Source organism: Trachurus japonicus, chromosome 19 (assembly GCF_045865225.1).
Source record: "Trachurus japonicus isolate A0001 chromosome 19, Traja_1.0".
Lineage (NCBI taxonomy): Eukaryota > Metazoa > Chordata > Actinopteri > Carangiformes > Carangidae > Trachurus > Trachurus japonicus.
In genome coordinates this window covers 11,870,008-11,888,594 of record NC_140925.1, presented here as the reverse complement: position 1 = coordinate 11,888,594, position 18,587 = coordinate 11,870,008, and the positions used below count along the sequence as shown (strand labels likewise).

Sequence of the window (18,587 nt, the reverse complement as noted above, 5' to 3'; positions counted from 1 at the left end):
GACTCCTTCGTGGCACAGTCATCTCACACACACATGAGCTGCTGACTCCGAATCAGTCTCTGTTGGCAGGCGGAAACCATGAATTATTAATGGCTAAAACCCGTACAGCGAAACGAGAAGTATTATGTTTCATTATACTGCAATCATCCACCATGAAGTTGACTCAATCTCAAATGAGTTGTAGCCGTAGCAGACGCTGGGAAAACGGTCTGTGCACCGGTAGAGCCGTGAAAAAAAGGGTTATTTCTGAAATTGTGTCATCGGACCCCCCCCCCCCACCCCCCTCAGAGCTCCTTGACACTGATCTTCAATCGTTTTTTTTTTTCTTTTTGTTGCGCCGTACCCAAAGGTTGGTCAAGGTTGGGATTACCAGGAAGAGGGGGTGGGGAAAACACTCATCTGTCTCCCACTGACACACAGGCTGCAAAAACCCTCTCCCAACTCTCTGTCGCCCCCAGGTGGTGGCGTACCACTACTGCCAGGCAGATAACGCCTACACCTGCCTGGTGCCGGAGTTTGTGCACAACGTGGCGGCCCTGCTGTGCCGCTCGCCGCACCTCGTGGCCTACAGGGAGCAGCTGCTGAGGGAGCCGCACCTGCAGAGCATCCTGAGTCTGCGCTCCTGCGTCCAGGACCCGCTGGCCTCCTTCAGGAGGGGCGTCCTGGAGCCCCTGGATGCACTTTACAAAGGTGGGAAAGCGGCGTTAACTCTTCAGCGGTGGAGTGTAAATAAAGTACATCCAGTCAAGCGCTGCACTTAAGTTCAGTTTGGAAGCTACTTTGCTTGAGTATTTCCATTTTCTGTTATTTTATACCCGCACTCCACTGCAGTACAGTACAGTGTGACATAATCCACTACAGCTGAAGTTACCAGTTACATACAAACTGATATTTGACCTAAAATCACATCAGAATATAAAATGGTGTTAAGTTTGAATTGAAATCTTTTGTGATCTTTTGTGTCAGACCTAAGGACACAAAAATGTAGAAGTGATTCAAACTCAAGTATTATTATTACAGTTTTTCTGAATTGCTAAGACACATTTATTGAAACCTTCCCTCCTTTTCTCGTAACTGTAAACATGAAACCCAATTTTCAAACTACATTCACAAAACCTCTGACTCTCCCTGCAAAACCAAACTATTGTCTCAAAACAGATCAAACAGATCAGACCCTGAGTCAATCAAAATGAAAAACACCACTGAACAGTCATTACACACATATATAGAAAAAAGGAAAACACAGTGATTAGATCATAACATAACATCATTAGCCACAAGTGTACTGTGTTTAAGTTTAGACTCCTGTGCTTTGATCGAGTTTCACTTTTGCTACCTGTGCTTATACCATTCTGCAACACAAGTGCATCACAGTGCAACATGTGTTTTAGTGGGTGAGAATATGTTTGCAAGTTGTGTCTAACTCAGTGAAAAGTGCTTACGGTTCTGACAAAAGGGCGACCAGTTCAATACATGGGTTCAGAGCACTGAGCATTTGGTTCAGACAATAGGTTTTAGCGTTTTAGCAATTGAGAAAAACTGTATTATATCAGCTTCCCTCATCCCACCGGTTTTATCCCGTCACTCAACAGATGAAACTAGCTGACTGTAAATAAAGCTGTTATTAAAAGCATCTCCACCTCGATGCATCTGTATTAATAATGTAATATATTGTCAGTCAGTCACTGGGTTCATTTCATTTTCACTCTTAATAGAATAGTTTCACACTACTGTGGTATATGTGCTTTTACATGAGGAAAGAATGTGAATATTTAAATAGGAGCTTTCCCATCATGCATTTATAAATCAGTAAAGGGTGGATGGATATAGCAGCATAGCGTGTTTATCTTTTTACAAATTAAATAATCTACAGATGAGCAGAGTTAAAAAACTGCAGTTGTCTGTAGCTCCAGGTGATTCTGCCTCCTGTTGGTTTGAACAGATCGACGCTCATTCTCCATGATAAACGGGGAATTTGTAGCAATCTATTGAAGTTTATTTACTTCACCGTTCACACTCTGCTTTCGGCAGTTTATAATTGATGCCTGTTCGGACCTCGATCTCCAATTTATACCTTGACTCTCGAGCCCTTGGTGCGTGATATTATTTGCCTCCTGTGCACAGCGCTATCAATATAATCAAGATTAAAGTTCAAGCTCTCAGCCTCGGTGCTGGAGCTGGATTTCCTTTAAGCCTCCTGACTTATTAAACCAGACCTGAAAACTGAAATGGAGATGGAAACAAAATGTGTGATGATTCATTTTTGTGATATATAGTGAAATTTAAAAGTGTTTCTATTAAATAGAAAAGGCAGGTGTGACAAGAATATCTATTTGTTTTGAAACTAGTTAAGAAAAGCTCACAAATGAATGAACAGCTGCCATGTGGTGGAGGAAGGTCATTGGACGTGATTGAGAGTTAATTGGATCTTGCTCCTGTTCTGAGGTTTTGGTTATTTGGTTAATCTGCTATTGATAAGGTCAAGAACGAACCTTGAAGCCTCAGGTTCTTAAGAGTTTTTCATCACGGCTCGTCGCCTCACCTGTATAGATCTCCTCTTAAACTCAACGTCTACTCTTCTTCGTCGTGTTTTTTTTCCAGAGCGGAAGATCAACTCGGAGGAGGACCTCATCATCCTCATCGATGGTTTGAACGAGGCCGAGTTTCACAAGCCGGACTACGGAGACACCATCGTGTCCTTCCTCACCAAAACCATCAACAAGTTCCCTCCCTGGCTCAAGCTGGTGGTCACAGTCAGAACCACGTTACATGTGAGTACGGTACAGACCTCCATAGTTTTACTCCAACATTATCAACTGGAGGCCACTAAGTGACGATATTAGATTTGTCTGGATCCTCTTTGTCTCTGACCTTTTCATTTTTTCCTCTCTGCACATTATGCAGAGGTTATGAATAGATATGAATGAATTCTGAATTGTATTGGTTCTGCCTCTGCTATATTTGTCTCCTCACACTTTATCTTTCATTCATGAGGTGTTAAGTTGTTTGCCTACTTTATTTTTGACCTGTATATCAGCTGTTTTCTTAAAGTAGGATGTTGTCAACAGTATCGATGTGTGCCTCACTGTCAAAACCATTTCAGGAGATCACCAACGCGCTGCCGTTCCACCGCATCTCCCTGGACAGCCTGGAGGAGAACGACGCCATCGACCAGGACCTGCAGGGCTACATCCTGCACCGCATCCACAGCAGCCCGGAGATCCAGAACAACATCTCGCTCAACGGCAAGATGGACAACACCACCTTCGGCAAGCTCAGCGCCCACCTCAAGGCCCTGAGTCAGGGCTCCTATCTGTACCTCAAACTCACCTTTGACCTCATCGAGAAGGGCTACCTTGTCCTCAAAAGCTCCAGCTATAAGGTGAGGCCGCCGCCGCTGCTCGAGGTCGTTCATCAAAGGTTTTCAAACTATGACCTCCTCAGGGACGGAGACGAAGATACCGTGTTAGATTGAAGAAACAAGTGCATGAAAACAAACTGACATGAAGGAGCCCTACAGATCCAGCTTGCTTCACTTTGCATCATTTAAGGCTTATCTCAAAAGTCAAATCCTAAAGGGATAGTTCAACATTTTGGCAAATTCTCCTCTCACCATAATCCCTATAGTCATAGCAGTAGGTTCATCACCTTTAATTATCAGTGCATGTTGTGTTGAGATCCGCGGGGCAGAGACGTGAGCTGCTCCGTGAACACAATGGAGGTGACTAACAAACCCATCAAATACACAATCCAACAACTCCACAACACTCTGGTGGACAAGTTGTGACCTGCACATTCACCACGCTATGAGATAATAATGTAACATTACAAGACAGAGTTGTTTTAGAGGCAAATGCGTAGCAGGAACTACATTACAGACACGGCTGCTGGGCGGAGTAGTTTCAAAAGCGCAAGTACAGTAGTTGGGGGTGGTGTTTAGCTCAGTTGGTAGAGCAGCCGCCCCATGTGTTGAGGCTGCAGTCCTCACTGAAGGCGGCCCCGGTTTAAATCACGCATCAATCGCCCCAAAAGCCCCAAAAATATACTTTTAAAAAAAGCGTAAATAGTTCTGAATATTTGCTTCATGTGTTGTAATGTTACATAATTATACATGATTATCTCATAGCATGGTGAATGTGCAGGTCACAACTTGTCCACCAGAGCATTGTGGTGTTGTTGGATTGTGTATTTGATGAGTTTGATGAGGGACAGGGCACCTGTACCGTTCAACTCCATTGTGTTCACTGAGCAGCTCACGTCTCTGCCCCGCCGATCTCAAAACAACATGCACCAATAAAACCTACTGCTATGACTATAGGGATAATGGCAGTAGGCAAATTTTCCAAAATGTTGAACTATCCCTTTAACACACAGACGTGTCACATTTATTATCTAAATTCAGTGTGTTCATCTTGAAAAAACGTCTATAAATCTGTTCAGAAAGCAGCTGTATAAAGCAACAGGTTTTCTTCATCATCAAAGTCAGTGAGTTATAGTTTTAATTGGTGACTCAGCACAATTAATGATGATAATTTCCAACATGTAAAGAAGTAGAGGCTGGAAAACAGAGGTCAGGTTGTAGCTCACAGTGAATCCACAGCAGCTTGTTGTTCATTTCTTCTACTAACCTGCACACTGACCCTGCTTTGTGTAAAAGTACAGTTTGATTTCATAAAAAAAAAAAATCTACTTTTTTGACAGAATCAAACATCTTCTTGATTAAATAATGTTGTTGAATTGTTTTAGTGTGTATATCATAATGAAATATTTTATCTCACACCCCCAGATTCATTTAATTTCATGTATTCAGAAGTGCTCGCAGGCTCCATAAAAAATGACAACTAATAAATTCACATTCCTTCTCTTCTCTCTCTCTCGGAGAAAAACCATGTGGAATAGTTGAAGACGTTGCTCCACAAACACGATCCATTATTCATGGTCCTGTGGAGACGATCCGAAAGGAAAATCAGTGTTGCGATTAATCAGGCCTCTCTGTCTCTCTCTGTCTCTCGTCTGCAGGTGGTTCCAGTCAACCTGGCTGAGGTTTACCTGCTGCAGTGCAACATGCGCTTCCCCACGCAGTCGTCGTTCGAGCGGGCGCTTCCCCTGCTCAACGTGGCCGTGGCCTCGCTGCACCCGCTCAACGACGAGCAGATTTACCAGGCCATCAACGCCGGCTCGCTGCAGGTGATGAAGCTCAAGTGCAAAGAACAAAATGATCATTTTTGATTTTTAGACATTTGGAAAAAAAGAGCTCCAGATACGAACCTTTTAACCATCCACTGCTCCACCTGTGGGAAAACTAAGAGCTGCTATTGAAAAGTTCTGTATAACTACAACACGTTACATAAGATATATACTGGACTGGATACTGGATATTGATTAGAGCTGTTCTGGTCTTCTTTAAAAAAAAAAGTAAAAATATCCAAGGTACAGTGTACACTTCAGAAACATTAAGAATATACAGTATCTGTACCTTTAAAACAGTCTGGCAGTGTAGTAAATTATTTAAATCACATATTTCAGTAACCCTTTAATTTACAGGCCGCTAATTACGTGATAATGTTAAGAAATAGCCAAGAAATAACAAGTAATTGCGTCATAATGTCTTGAAATAGCCTAGAAATATCGGCCAATTTCATAGTAATCTTGAGAAATTTTGCCAAGACATAACGATTGATTGTGTAGCCCAGAAATAACGGTCAATGGAGAAAAATTCTGGCCTTTCCCAAAAAATCCAAAGCATGAAAAGCATGTGTAATCTTTTGCTTTTATGAAAAATGTGACGTTTCTATGAAATTAACCGTTAGTTCTAGGCTGTTTCTTGACATTACTACGCAATTAATTGTTATTTCTTGGCTATTTCTTGACATTATCACGTAATTAGCAGCCTGTGAATTAAAGGGTTTTTTTAAACTTTATTTTTCATGTTTTTTGCACAAAACATGGGCAGCATCAGTGTAATGAACAAAAGTAGGTATGGGTACAATATGATGTGGCTAAATAATACAAATGCTAGCCATGTAGTGCCCTTATAGACACAAAAGATAAAACAAAAAAGGAGAGAAGATGAACAAAAGGTATGTACTCATATGTCTGTGCACCTGATCTCACGAGTGCACATGTTCACTTACATTGCCAGACTGTTTTAAAGGTACAGATACTGTATATTCTTAATGTTTCTGAAATATACACTGTACCTGGGATATTTTTACTTTTTTTAAAAAGAAGACCAGAACAGCTCTAATCAATATGTCCTGTATATATTTTATGTAACATGTTGTAGTTACACTGAGCTTTTCAATAGCAGCTCTTAGTTTTCCCACAGGTGGAGCAGTGGATTGTTAAAAGGTTGGTATCTGGAGCTCTTTAAAGGAATTAAAGTATTAAAACATGATCCTTGTGATCCAGTCGCTGTCAGAGTCAATTTCCAAAGTACAACATTTAAAGAGCAAGAGTATTAATATGTATGAAATATGGGTTTAAAGAAGGGTTTTAGTTACGTGTGTGTAGTAATCTCATGCTAATCTGTGCTTTTACTCCATCAATGAGCTAAAGTCAATGAGTCATAATTGAATCAAAATGTTAAAGTTAAAGTCCTGAAACTTTTCTTTTAACCGTCTCTTTTTGTAAATGCTTCATGAACACAGTTACAGTTGTTTACCAGCACAAACATCTGTGCTTTATTGTGTGGTTCTTGCTTTTCTCACTGGTTTTGAGAGGTGACTCTGTTACTGTCCATCAAATCTGATCAGTCCTCACCCACACAGCTGAGATCAGACTGTTTGTCTTATTTTGTGAGGGTAAAAGAGTTCAGAGATGAAGCTTTGTTGCGTATTTAGTCATGAATGCTTAATGTTAAATACTTGAGATTGAAGCTTTCAGTGGATTTAAGAGTCTGGGAGAGAATCTTGTTTTTTTCATTAGCATGAAAAATAGATCAGCGAATATTAAATTGAATTTAGATGTTGAATTTCAGATGGAAGAAGTTTTTTTTCTCAGTGAGAATCACACTCACACTTTAACACAATAAGTAACGAGACGGTGTGCGTGTGTGGCTGCAGGGAACACTGGACTGGGAGGATTTCCAGCAGCGTGTGGACAACCTGTCCGTGTTCCTGGTGAAGAGGAGGGACGGCACCAGGATGTTCGTCCACCCCTCCTTCAGAGAGTGGTTGATCTGGAGGGAGGAGGGAGAAAAGACCAAGTTCCTCTGCGACCCGAGGTGAGAGCGCTGGTCGTTTTCTACAGCACCAAGAAGAAGTTCTTATGCTTTTTATGAAAACATACACTAACACTCTAATATTTTGTTGGACCGCCTTTAGCTTTGATTACGGCACACATTTGCTGTGGCATCGTTTCAATAAGATTCTGCAATGTCACAACATTTATTTCCATCCAGATTTGCATTAATTTATCAAAGACTCTCAATGAGGTTAAGGTCTGGACTCTCGTCACATTGGACCACATTTCTTCCTTGAAGATGATGGTTCCCCACTCTCCTTCCAGTTTATAATAATGCGTTGGACAGTTCTTAACCCAATTTTAGTAGTTTCATCTCCTTAGATGTTTTATTTGCTTGATGCCAATAATTTGACCCTTCTGAAACAGATTAACATCTTTTCCATGACCACAGGATGTGTCTTCAGACATGGTTGTTTAAGAAATGAGACTGCATCAGTCAATAAGTCATTGCAAGCTGAAACATTATCATCCATGCAGTAATTATCCAACGGGATGCTCTGACCTTTTAGCTTAGTTAAATCCAAGTGGTGACTTTTTTTTTGGACAGGCAGTGTATATATACATGTATACAGTATGTTATGAAATGGAGAGTTAAAGTGCAGGTTGCCTAAATCCATGTCATCACAGAAATCAGTCATTTACTTGCCACTTGCAGTAAAATCTACATTGGAAAACAACTGCAAGAGATTTGCACTTAAGACATGGGACTGTGAAACAAACATAGATAAATAATAAGACAGTTGGGTACATAAAACATAAAAAAAAGTCTAGAAATCGTCTAAAATCATCTAAAAAGTGCAGAACATTTGTCCTATAAACATGGATGAGAATACAAAACTTGTGAAAGTGCAGGATAGAGAAGTATCCGTGTTTAGCACCATTTTAAAATGAGACATCTGTGCAGTTGTAATGTGTATCATGCTGAGATAAAGCCATGCATGAAGCCTCTCTCTGGTTCTTTCTATTAGTCACACGTCCCATTATATTTGTCCTTCAGTGGAAGAGTTGTTGAACATTTTATTCCATGTTCTGTAATTAAAAACCAATTTGATTGCACCGACTGTGCCGGCGACGATAATGCGGCGTAATAACCTGATGAGTCAGGCTCAGGTATTGAAGGACTGTGTGTTTGTCATCTCTGCAGGAGCGGACACACCCTACTGGCCTTCTGGTTTTCTCGGCTGGAGAACAAGCTGAACAGACAGCAGACTATTGAGCTGGGCCACCACATCCTCAAAGCACATATCTTCAAGGTATACGATTATATGGCTCTACCTATAAGTCTACACACACACACACACAGCTGTGGTCTGGCACCAGAGTAATGAATATTCACAATCTCCTCTCTCTCTCTCTCTCTTTGTTCAAGGGTCTCAGCAAGAAAGTCGGGGTTTCCTCATCTATCTTGCAGGGCCTGTGGGTATCCTACAGCACAGAGGGCCTTTCAGCTGCACTTTCTTCACTCCGAAACCTCTACACTCCCAACATCAAGGTACAGGCGCTAACATGGCAGAGAGTCATACAGAAGGAATATTTCAACATGTTCTGTGCACCGAATCAGGAGTAACTCGTGAAATATGCATCACAGACGTCTCCCTCTCTCTCCTGCCGCTCAATATTTGAAGCTTTTTTTTACTACGTAGACTACTAACTCTGTGCTTCCTGATTCTTAATTCCTTTCCTGTGCGTGTCCCAGGTGAGCCGGCTACTGATGCTGGGCGGCGCCAATGTGAACTACCGTACGGAGGTGCTGAACAACGCCCCCGTCCTGTGCGTCCACTCCCACTTGGGCTACATGGACATGGTGGCGCTGCTGCTCGAGTTCGGCGCCTCCGTGGACGCCCCGTCCGAAAGCGGCCTCACGCCGCTGGGCTACGCCGCCGCCGGGGGACACATGGCCATCGTCACCGCGCTTTGCCGCAGGAGAGCAAAGGTCTGGAAAACAAAAAAAAACCCCAAAATGATAACTCCCAATTAGTGTTTATCTGTGTTTTCTGATCAAAGCCGACTTCCCGTTCACAGGTGGACCACTTGGATAAGAACGGGCAGTGCGCTCTGGTCCACGCGGCGCTGAGGGGCCACATGGAGGTGGTGAAGTACCTGATCCAGTGCGACTGGAGCATGGGGCCGCAGCAGCAGTCGCCACAGACGCAACAACAGGCGGCTCTCACCAAGAGCCACGCCGTCCAGCAGGCGCTGATCGCCGCAGCCAGCATGGGATACACAGAGGTACCAGGCTGTGATGACATCATAAGTTATTTTTATAACTTTATTGATCATTTTCTTCAGGGGACTTCCTCTGTTGTTGTTGTTTTTTTACATTTAAACAAAGAGATATGTACATATTTCTATCACAGAATTGGATAGAAAATTAGGTTAGGTGTGTTAAAGCAGATAACAGCGGCACGGCCGTTTCGGCTAATGCTGTGTTCAAGGCAGGCTTTTGAAACCGTAAGTTACAGCTTCAAGTCACAACTACGACTTGGTAGCGTTCCAGGTAACCCGTAGCTCGTGTTTTTACCGTCCTGTTGTCTGTGAAAGTTCCCTATAACGGCCACTCGTAACTTCCGACCCGTGAACTCGTACCAGATCGAACTGGTATGACTTCACAGGAAGGAAAAACACAAAGTACGAGTTTCCTTGAACGCACCATGAGTTAGCAGCCCCCGCCCTTGTCAGGCATCAATTGGTCCTCGTGCTACGTCACCACATTCACGCGCATCCCTTGGCTGCACACACAGCCCTTCATGCCGTTCTCTCCCCTCATTGGATAACACTTGTATCCCACAAGGAAAATTTTCTCCTCGGGTTACAGCAGAGCAGAGCGACGGAGAGACTCGTGTTTAGGCTGAAATACTTCATGTAAGTGATTGCTGACGGAAAATAGGACTATTTAGGACTTATATTAACAAAAACATTCCACTGATATCTGCTTTAAGTAAGAAACAAAAAACAATAAGAACAACAGTCCTGGATACTGCCATCCATTATCAAAAACAAAGTGCATAAATCTAAATCAGTCAATCCATCGGTATCGTTCACTATATCTATCTTTTTCTGGAATATAACTTTTCAAACTTCCAGGATACATAACTTTACATTCCCTGGGTATTACATATCCCAGAATGTCACACTTTCCCAGAACGAGTTAAGTTAATGACACTCCCAGAAGATGTGTGTATGTATGGTTAGCTTGTCTCATGTATGTTACTCCTCAGTTTATAGGTGTAATGATACAACGGGTTACTAGGTTTTTTCATCCAAATTCCCTCCATATTCTTGAATTTGTAGTCGTTTGTTGTGTTTGAAGCATGTAGACATATATTGAAGTAGATTTTGCCAGATTTTGATTGACAATTTAAAGATAATAATAATAAAATGCAAATTTGACTCATCATTGCAACATTTTGTAGCTTTTTATGCACCACATTTTTATGCACCACATGCGCCCTGTGGAGTTTACATTCAGTGTTGGCAGAACGCACAGTTAGTTTACCCTCCAGCTCTGACAAAATGATTTGTATGTGTTTCATTATTCATAAAACATGTGTGAGGCGTCAGTATGTCTGTTTTAATGTTATCACCACCTGTAGATCAGTGAAACCATTAGTGTTGCATCACCCGTGTGTAAAGTAAAGTAAAAATGTGGACTCATTCACAGAAATACAACTTCATAGCACGGCTAACAGTGCTGCTGCCAAATGAGTAAATGTAAATGTAAAAAAAAATCCAGTGAGATCCAAGAGAAAATCAGACGGCAGCAATAAAGTGTTAATGTTTGATGATAATTCTGTCCAGAGAGCCAAGAGAAACAAAATCAGATGGAGAAGCAGATGTGAAATAACTTGAGATGGAGAGAGGAAGCACTTTGGAAATGTCACGGATCTCTTTACACAGCAATAAAGTTTTACTGGTCTGATTTGAGAGGGTGAAGGGAGGAGGGAGGAGAAAGTAGTTAAATAAAGTAAGAAGATATGAACCGTGTATGAATTTTTATAACATGTGTAACTCCTTCTCATCGGCCTCTGATAATAATAAGTATTACTTTTAGCAAATGATCGACCGCCAGCATCGTTTCTAATCTTCTTTTTGGTATCATTTGTTTGTGTTTAATCTCTCAATCTGGACAATTAATCGGTGTCATGTTGAATCTTGTTCCCCATCAGATCGTGTCCTACCTGCTGGACCTGCCAGAGAAAGATGAAGAGGAGGTGGAGAGGGCTCAGATCAATAACTTTGACACCCTGTGGGGGGAGACAGGTGGGAGTACTTCCTATTCCTCGTAGCCTAGACATCGCACCAATAACGGCCTGAATTCAACACCGACAGACAGACAGATTGTGAATGTCTCATAGTTCATGCAGCGGGGAGAGATGACGCGTGGACAAAATGTGACACACTCCGGTTTTGTTTTTTAGGGCGTGTGATGTGATGTGTTGTTGTTGTTGTTGTGGTAAACGGCCTTTTTTCTGTGTGACACTGCGAGGCTGAGCGCTGCAGTGCGGATGTGAGAGATCGTTCTTGTGTGTGTGAGTGTGTGAGTGTGTGTGAGTGTGTGTGTCTGCTGCTGCTGCTGCGTCAGATGCTGATGGCGGTAGTGCAGTAGTGGTGTCATTGGAGCAGAGACTGGGCTGGGCTCACACAGAGGGAGGAGGGAGGAGAGGGAGGAGAGGGGGGAGGATGAGTGTGCTCCAGGGTGCTTTAGAAATGACTAGTCTGATTGCGCTGTGGCAGGGTGTTGAGAAATGTACAGTATCATTGTAACCTAAAGCTATGAAACCTCATTGCGAGCATTATTCCCCTGCTGGAGAGGCTGCTGCTCACAGTCTCTCACTCAGCTGTGCTCTCGTTGTTTGTAAAGGAGGAGGAGGAGGAGGATGACAGCTATTCTTGAGGATGATTTCTAATCCGAGTGTTACAGGATAGGGCGACCTCAAAATGAAATAAATGAGTCTGACTCTTTGCATCGGCAGCATGAAGGCAGGCACACACAGCAGATGTGATCCTGCAGCAGACTGACCACAGGTCAGACTCCCAGGCTGCTGCCGCTCTGATCACAAGACGTCACTTCACCCGGCTTCTTTAATTATTCCAATTATAGTCATTATATTCCAGAAGATGTCTTCTCCAAGGCCTCTGCTCCCAAAGCCCCATGGGTATCTTCTTCTCTTCTCTTCTCTTCTCTTCTCTTCTCTTCTCTTCTCTTCTCTTCTCTTCTCTTCTCTTCTCTTCTCTTCTCTTCTCTTCTCTTCTCTTCTGGATCTGCTTCAAAGCAACTGCAATTAATATTAATATTTCTATCATAACAATGTATAAAATAGCAGAGAGAAAAATAATGGGGCATTGTAGATCATGAACTCGAATCTGGACTCTTGTTGTATAAGACAATGGTTTTTCTTGAAATTGTACCACTTTTTTCTAGATTTTTTTTTTTTTGAGAATTTTTTACCTCTTTCTTTTATTATTATTATTTTTTAGAAATTTTACCAGTTTTTCTAGAATTTAAAAAAAATCTTTTTTTGATCAATTCTACCACTTTTTTCTAGAATTTTTTAAAAACTTTTTTCTAGAATTTTTTCTCTTTCTTTTTTAAGCAATTTTTTCTAGAATTTTTTTTTTGACTTTTTTTAAAAGAATTTTTTACCACTTTCTTCTTTTGCCACTTTTTTCCTGAAATTTCTCTACAATATTTCCAAAAACTTATTTCCAAAACTTCACGCCATTGGCCCTGTAAATTGACTAAAACAGTAACGTTTTTCAGTCTCAGAACAAATATTGGTGTAATTTCTGGTGTTTGCTTCAAAATTTGGTCCAATGGGGGTCCATGGTCTATTTGTGTAAATTTAGGAGTCCTTGATGTAAAAAGGTTACTGGTATAAGAGATAGGATAAGGTTTACGTCCCATAGAGGGAAATTTGACTAAAAACAGCAGGAGGACACAACAACAGGCATGCACCGGTGCATTTTGAGTTCAAGGAATGGGATAAATCGCAATATTGTGCAAATCAATCGTTGGTAAGATAAGATAGTAAAAGCAAGTAGTAATACACCTAAAAAACCTGAAAATCTGTTTATAACACTGTGTTTCAGTTTTCAATGCTACGTTTTTCATATGGCGTCAAAAAATGCTGCTTTCAGAGAAAAAGTTGCTATGCGTGGCTGTATTAATCTAAAAAAAAAAGGATGATATGTAAATGCTTCTTGTATCATTCCTTTTAGGAGCCACTAAAAATCTATTATCATGGTTTAGAAATCACATTAGATTAGACATTAGACTCCAGGGATGAGGACTCGGAGAGACTTTACTTCCCTGAAATATATCATTTCAATTTAAAACCCAGAGTAACCCTGCTTTCTACATATGTACTGATTGTGTGTGTGTGTGTGTCCAGCTCTGACTGCGGCCTCTGGTCGGGGGAAGCTGGAGGTTTGTCGTCTGTTGCTGGAGCAGGGTGCAGCCGTGGCCCAGCCCAACAGACGCGGCATCGTCCCGCTGTTCAGCGCCGTCCGACAGGGACACTGGCAGGTGAGTCGTCCGCCTGGTCTCCGCCCCCTCGTTTAGATTAACAACAACATGCGCTGATAAAAGTGTCAATCAAAAACCACAAAACAAGGAAATGACTATTCTGTTTCATTTCAGATCGTGGACCTCCTCCTCACACACGGAGCGGACGTCAACCTGGCCGACAAGCAGGGCCGGACCCCTCTGATGATGGCCGCCTCGGAGGGACACCTGGGAACTGTGGAGTTTCTACTAGCTCAAGGTGAAAAAACTGTTTTTGATTTTAGAAACAAACTTAGTAGTTCAAGTAAATTTAATTATTCATTTGCCTAATGGGCAGAAACTAAAACCAAAATTGCAATTTACAACATTGTAAACACAAGCTTGAATGAATGAATGCATAAACAGGAGGGTTTTCCCAAGTGTCTAATTTTAGAGAAGATTGAATACAGAATATCTCCATAAGTTAATAGCGATGTACCTGCCTCGTTTATCTATAAAGAAAATTAAAATTAAAAGCAACAGGTTTTAAAGATGAATTAAAGTGGATCAAGAGTTGTTTTAAAAACAAGGCGACCACCGCTGCAGCCGGTTCACTGGTCACAAACGGACTCTTTTCTGCATCTCTCTCTCCACAGGAGCCTCCCTGTCCCAGATGGACAAGGAGGGTCTGACGGCTCTGAGCTGGGCCTGCCTCAAAGGCCATTTACCCGTCGTCCGCTGCCTGGTGGAGAGTGGAGCCGCCACCGACCACGCAGACAAGAACGGACGCACGCCCCTCGACCTGGCGGCTTTCTACGGCGACTCTGAAGTGGTGAGTCGGGGATCAAACCTTTGTTGGCGATCAGCACTGAAAACCGTGTTCACATTTTATTCTTATTATTAGAGAAAAGCAGTTTCTCTCTAGATTCGTGATTTTTACCATTTTCATTCAGTTTATTTTATCCTTGTGCAGCAGCAGCTTGTGCTTGTAAAACTTTGGCTTTGTAGAAGAACATGTTGATGTTCCTCAAAGTCAAAAATAGAAAAAAAAAGTTTTGTTATTGGTCCAGAATCTGAATGTCAGCTGTTATCTTTATTATCTTTCATCACTGCAGCCTTGAAAATAAATTACTAATCTAGTGTTTTATTCATGATGTCAGCAGAGGAGCAGTGATCATTTCCTTTTTTTTTATTGTTGTGTGTTGTTCATCTGTTCATCCACCTGTCACTGATTTTGACAAAAGATACTGTTTCCATTCCCTATCATCATCATTTTTTATTAATATTATTATTATTATATGGATATATTTGATAGTTTTGCCAGTGAAGTGACTTTTACAGGCAGACGCTTTTCTTTTTCTATTCTCTAAAAGTAATTCATATCAGTTTTGTAAATATATCAGGAAATGACAGCATTAGCATCGGCCTATTGAAAATTAAACCTGCCCCGGTCTCTGTCTTCAGCTTTTCAGTTGTAAATACTTGCTTTTCTTTTTTTTTTTTAGACTTCTGTATTACATCTTTTGTTGTATAGTATCTGCTGTTCTCAGATTTGGGTGTTAAGTGACTCTTGTTTCGTCAGTGCTGCACGTCTGAGTCAGTATAGTTGAAATGTTCATTCTTCTTTTATGTAATGAAGAGGAAACTCTCACTGGAGTCTGGAGCAGATGAGAAATACAACTCACACACTCACAGTCTGGACTCTTATACGGTGTATAGATACACATCTTCTTCTTCATCTTCATCTCTTCTCACCACGTTCTCTCTCTCCGTCCGTCCGTCCGTCCAGGTCCAGTTCTTGGTCGACCACGGGGCCATGATAGAGCACGTAGACTACAGCGGGATGCGTCCCCTCGACCGGGCGGTGGGCTGCAGAAACACGTCGGTGGTGGTCGCCCTGCTCAAGAAAGGAGCCAAGATAGGTAAGAGCAGGAGGACAGCCTGAAGAGGAGCTCTCTCCCTCTCTCCCTCTTTCTCTCTCTCTCCTTCCTGTAGAGCGCAGCACCGTTTGTCCTGTGGCAACATCATGAAAGGTTGTTTTGTTTTTTTGCCTGAGATAAAAAAAAATTGAGATTTTTCTTTTTTTTTGGGATGGAAATGTCACGCATAGGAGTGGAAGCATGAGCTGCATGCTTATGAATGGAGGGAGGGAGGGAGGGAGGGAGGGGGCCGAGGACGGAGACGCCCTCCACCCTCATGATGTCGTTTTTTCTCCTCCTGCTCCGTCATCATTATGGAAGCGCTTTCAGAGCATCTCCCTCCCTCCCTCCCTCTCCCTCCCTGCAGTAAAAGCCGTGGATCGTGTCTCCATGTTGCTGAACCCACTTCCTACTACTGTAGCCTACTGTTTGTCATCCGCCCCCCCTTCGCCCCTTCGCCCCTTCGCCCCCCTCCTCCACCACCACCACCACCACCACACTGCCACGCCGCGCTGCTTCTCCTCAGCTATTTCTGGCTCTGATGTGTTTCTTTTTATTGTACTACTGTTGCTGCCGCTGCTGCTGTGTTGTTTTTTGCTCTCTCTCTCTCTCTCTCTCTCTTTCTCTGTCACGTCTCTGTTTGTCTCTATCGCTCATGATATCTCCCTGTTTCTCTCTCAATCACATCCTGTGCGGTTGCTCAGAAACAGGTTGTTATTAGCGCTTGCGATGTTTCTTTTTGGTATCTGTGTTTCCTCTTTTTATTATTATTATTATTATTATTTCTTTTATTTATTTATCTCTTCTATTTTTTTGCTGAGGCACTTATCTTCGCTTCTCACTGCTGCTTTTTTTTGTGTTCCTTTTCTCACTTCTCCTCCTCCTCCACCACCACCACCATCACCTCTCTTTCTCTTTCACCCTCCCGCTGTTTTCTCTCTCTCTCTCTTTCTCTTTCCTCTCGCTCCTACGCACTCCCACACCCCTGTTTTCTCTGGCAATTCCTCCCTCCCTTCCTTCCCTCCTTCCTTCCTTCCTCTGCCCTAACACTCCTCTCCCTCGCTCATGACCTCTTCCTACACTCCTTCTCTCGCCTCCCACCCCCCCCTCACTATCCCCCGCCACTCTCTCTCCGGCCCCAGGATGTCAGACGCTGCCCAGTCGGCCCCGAGGTAAAGCCAAGGCTGTCGACTTCTCACCCCACCAGGCATTTTGACAGCTCTATCTCCTCTCTCTGTGTTGTCTGTGTCGTCCTAAGTGTCGGCAGGCGAGCTTAGCTGCAACAACAACAAAAAAAAAACCTCCTCAAAAACTCACAAATAACAAAAACATGCAAAAAAAAAAGAAAAAAGAAAGAAGGTATTAGCACTGATGCAGTCGGGGATTTCCCTAGAGGTAGATTTTTTTTTAAAGTGGTCAATGACAAGCATGCCCGCCCGCCCGCCCGCCCGCCCGCCCGGCCTCCAGCCTGTGTGACGTCGTCGTCTTACCGAGGTGTTGAACCTTTTTTTCCATCATCCCACAGATGCATGACGATGAAAACACTTTGCGTGCGTGGTAGTAGTGACTGAGCGGAAAGAAAGGAGAAAAAAAAAAGAAAAGCATGTATCTGTAATTTCTCTCTGTAACACCACCGCCACCGCCACAGACTGAGGTGATAAACCCAGCTAGGCCAGTCAGCCAGTCAGCAGCATCCCCACTCCCACCGCTCTCACCCACTTCACCTTCACCAGCTCAGAGGGACAGCTAACAGCTAACGCCTGCACAGCTCTGTTATTTCCCTCCTGCTTGCCTTTTTTTGTTTGTTTTTTTGTTTGTTTTTTCGTGTCCGGCTTGTGTCTCCTTGTGCAATACCCCCCTCCCTCCCTTTCCCTCCTTCCCTCCCCTCCCCCTTGTCCTTTTCCATCTCTGTGGTGTGTGTATGTGTCCACATGTCAAGGATTGCTGTTGCGCAGATACACAACATACAGTATAAACACACAGTATCAGTCTCAGGAAACACAATGTTTGATTTTGGATTTTTTTTTTGTCATAAAAACACTCCCCGGGGACCGAGAGTCTTTATTTTTCTTTTTTTTTCCTCTGTAAATACACAACGCCCATTTGTTTTTTTATGGGGTGATTAGTGCTTTCCTGCTTTTAAATCACGTCCCGGAGGTTAGTCAGTCCTGTAGCACCAAGAATAACTAACTGTACATCTGCACTTCTTGACAAGACAGGAAATGTAAAACTGAAACTGTTGTTTTTTGTTTTTTATAATTTGTACCGTTACATCTACACTGGGTTTTGCCTGGGCGTAAACATATTTGCAGACGATATATTTAGTTAATTTGAATCAATAAAATTCAAAAGGTGCTCATGTGCACTTGAATCTCGTCCGATGTCAATCCGATTTCCACTATAACAAAACAAAAAAGGTGAATCATTGTTGGCAAATATTGTTTGACCCAGGTCGGACGTCCCACAGCGAGGTCACACTGTCCTCTGGGTTCAGAGCAGATTCTTTTATAATCCTCTCTCTGCAGTGGTTTGCCTGTCTTTTCTCATCCATTCCCTTTATTTTGACTGTCGTCCTCACCCCCTGTTATTATTGTTGTGTGTAGTGTGACTCCCAGTCGCTCCCTCCTTCCCTCCTCCCTTCCTTCCTTCCTTCCCTCCCTCCTTCCTCCCTCTTCTGCTTATTACTGTGTGTCTTTCTCACTGTGTGTTTTCTCCTCTTTTTTTTTTCATCTGCTCCTCCCTGTGTTACCCAGGTCCGGCCACATGGGCCATGGCCACCTCCAAACCCGACATCATGATCATCTTACTCAGCAAACTCATCGAGGAGGGGGACAGCTTTTACAAGGTCAGAGGACGACGGGCCTCGGATTTCAGAGTGTAGATTTATTGATATCGATCATCTGTTTAATAAATATCCTTTTAAATGCAACCGTCACGGT

General features: G+C 42.7%; 1 protein-coding gene across 18 annotated transcripts in view; it reads left to right on the top strand.

The window, feature by feature from the left end:
• tanc2b (tetratricopeptide repeat, ankyrin repeat and coiled-coil containing 2b) overlaps positions 1–18,587 on the top strand; it is a 164,101-nt gene that overhangs the window by 139,056 nt on the left and 6,458 nt on the right. For 15 of the 18 annotated variants that reach the window (XM_085761405.1, XM_085761409.1, XM_085761407.1 and 12 more), the window contains 16 exons: positions 459–690; positions 2,602–2,771; positions 3,104–3,382; positions 5,020–5,187; positions 7,065–7,225; positions 8,390–8,498; positions 8,615–8,737; positions 8,942–9,178; positions 9,268–9,474; positions 11,412–11,505; positions 13,638–13,771; positions 13,886–14,009; positions 14,386–14,561; positions 15,519–15,651; positions 16,791–16,820; positions 18,402–18,493. In XM_085761405.1, the coding sequence (XP_085617531.1) occupies positions 459–690; positions 2,602–2,771; positions 3,104–3,382; positions 5,020–5,187; positions 7,065–7,225; positions 8,390–8,498; positions 8,615–8,737; positions 8,942–9,178; positions 9,268–9,474; positions 11,412–11,505; positions 13,638–13,771; positions 13,886–14,009; positions 14,386–14,561; positions 15,519–15,651; positions 16,791–16,820; positions 18,402–18,493 (2,469 nt within the window). The remainder of the gene's footprint in view (positions 1–458; positions 691–2,601; positions 2,772–3,103; positions 3,383–5,019; positions 5,188–7,064; positions 7,226–8,389; positions 8,499–8,614; positions 8,738–8,941; positions 9,179–9,267; positions 9,475–11,411; positions 11,506–13,637; positions 13,772–13,885; positions 14,010–14,385; positions 14,562–15,518; positions 15,652–16,790; positions 16,821–18,401; positions 18,494–18,587) is intronic. The other 3 variants (XM_085761404.1, XM_085761402.1, XM_085761415.1) reach the window with 1 other exon arrangement.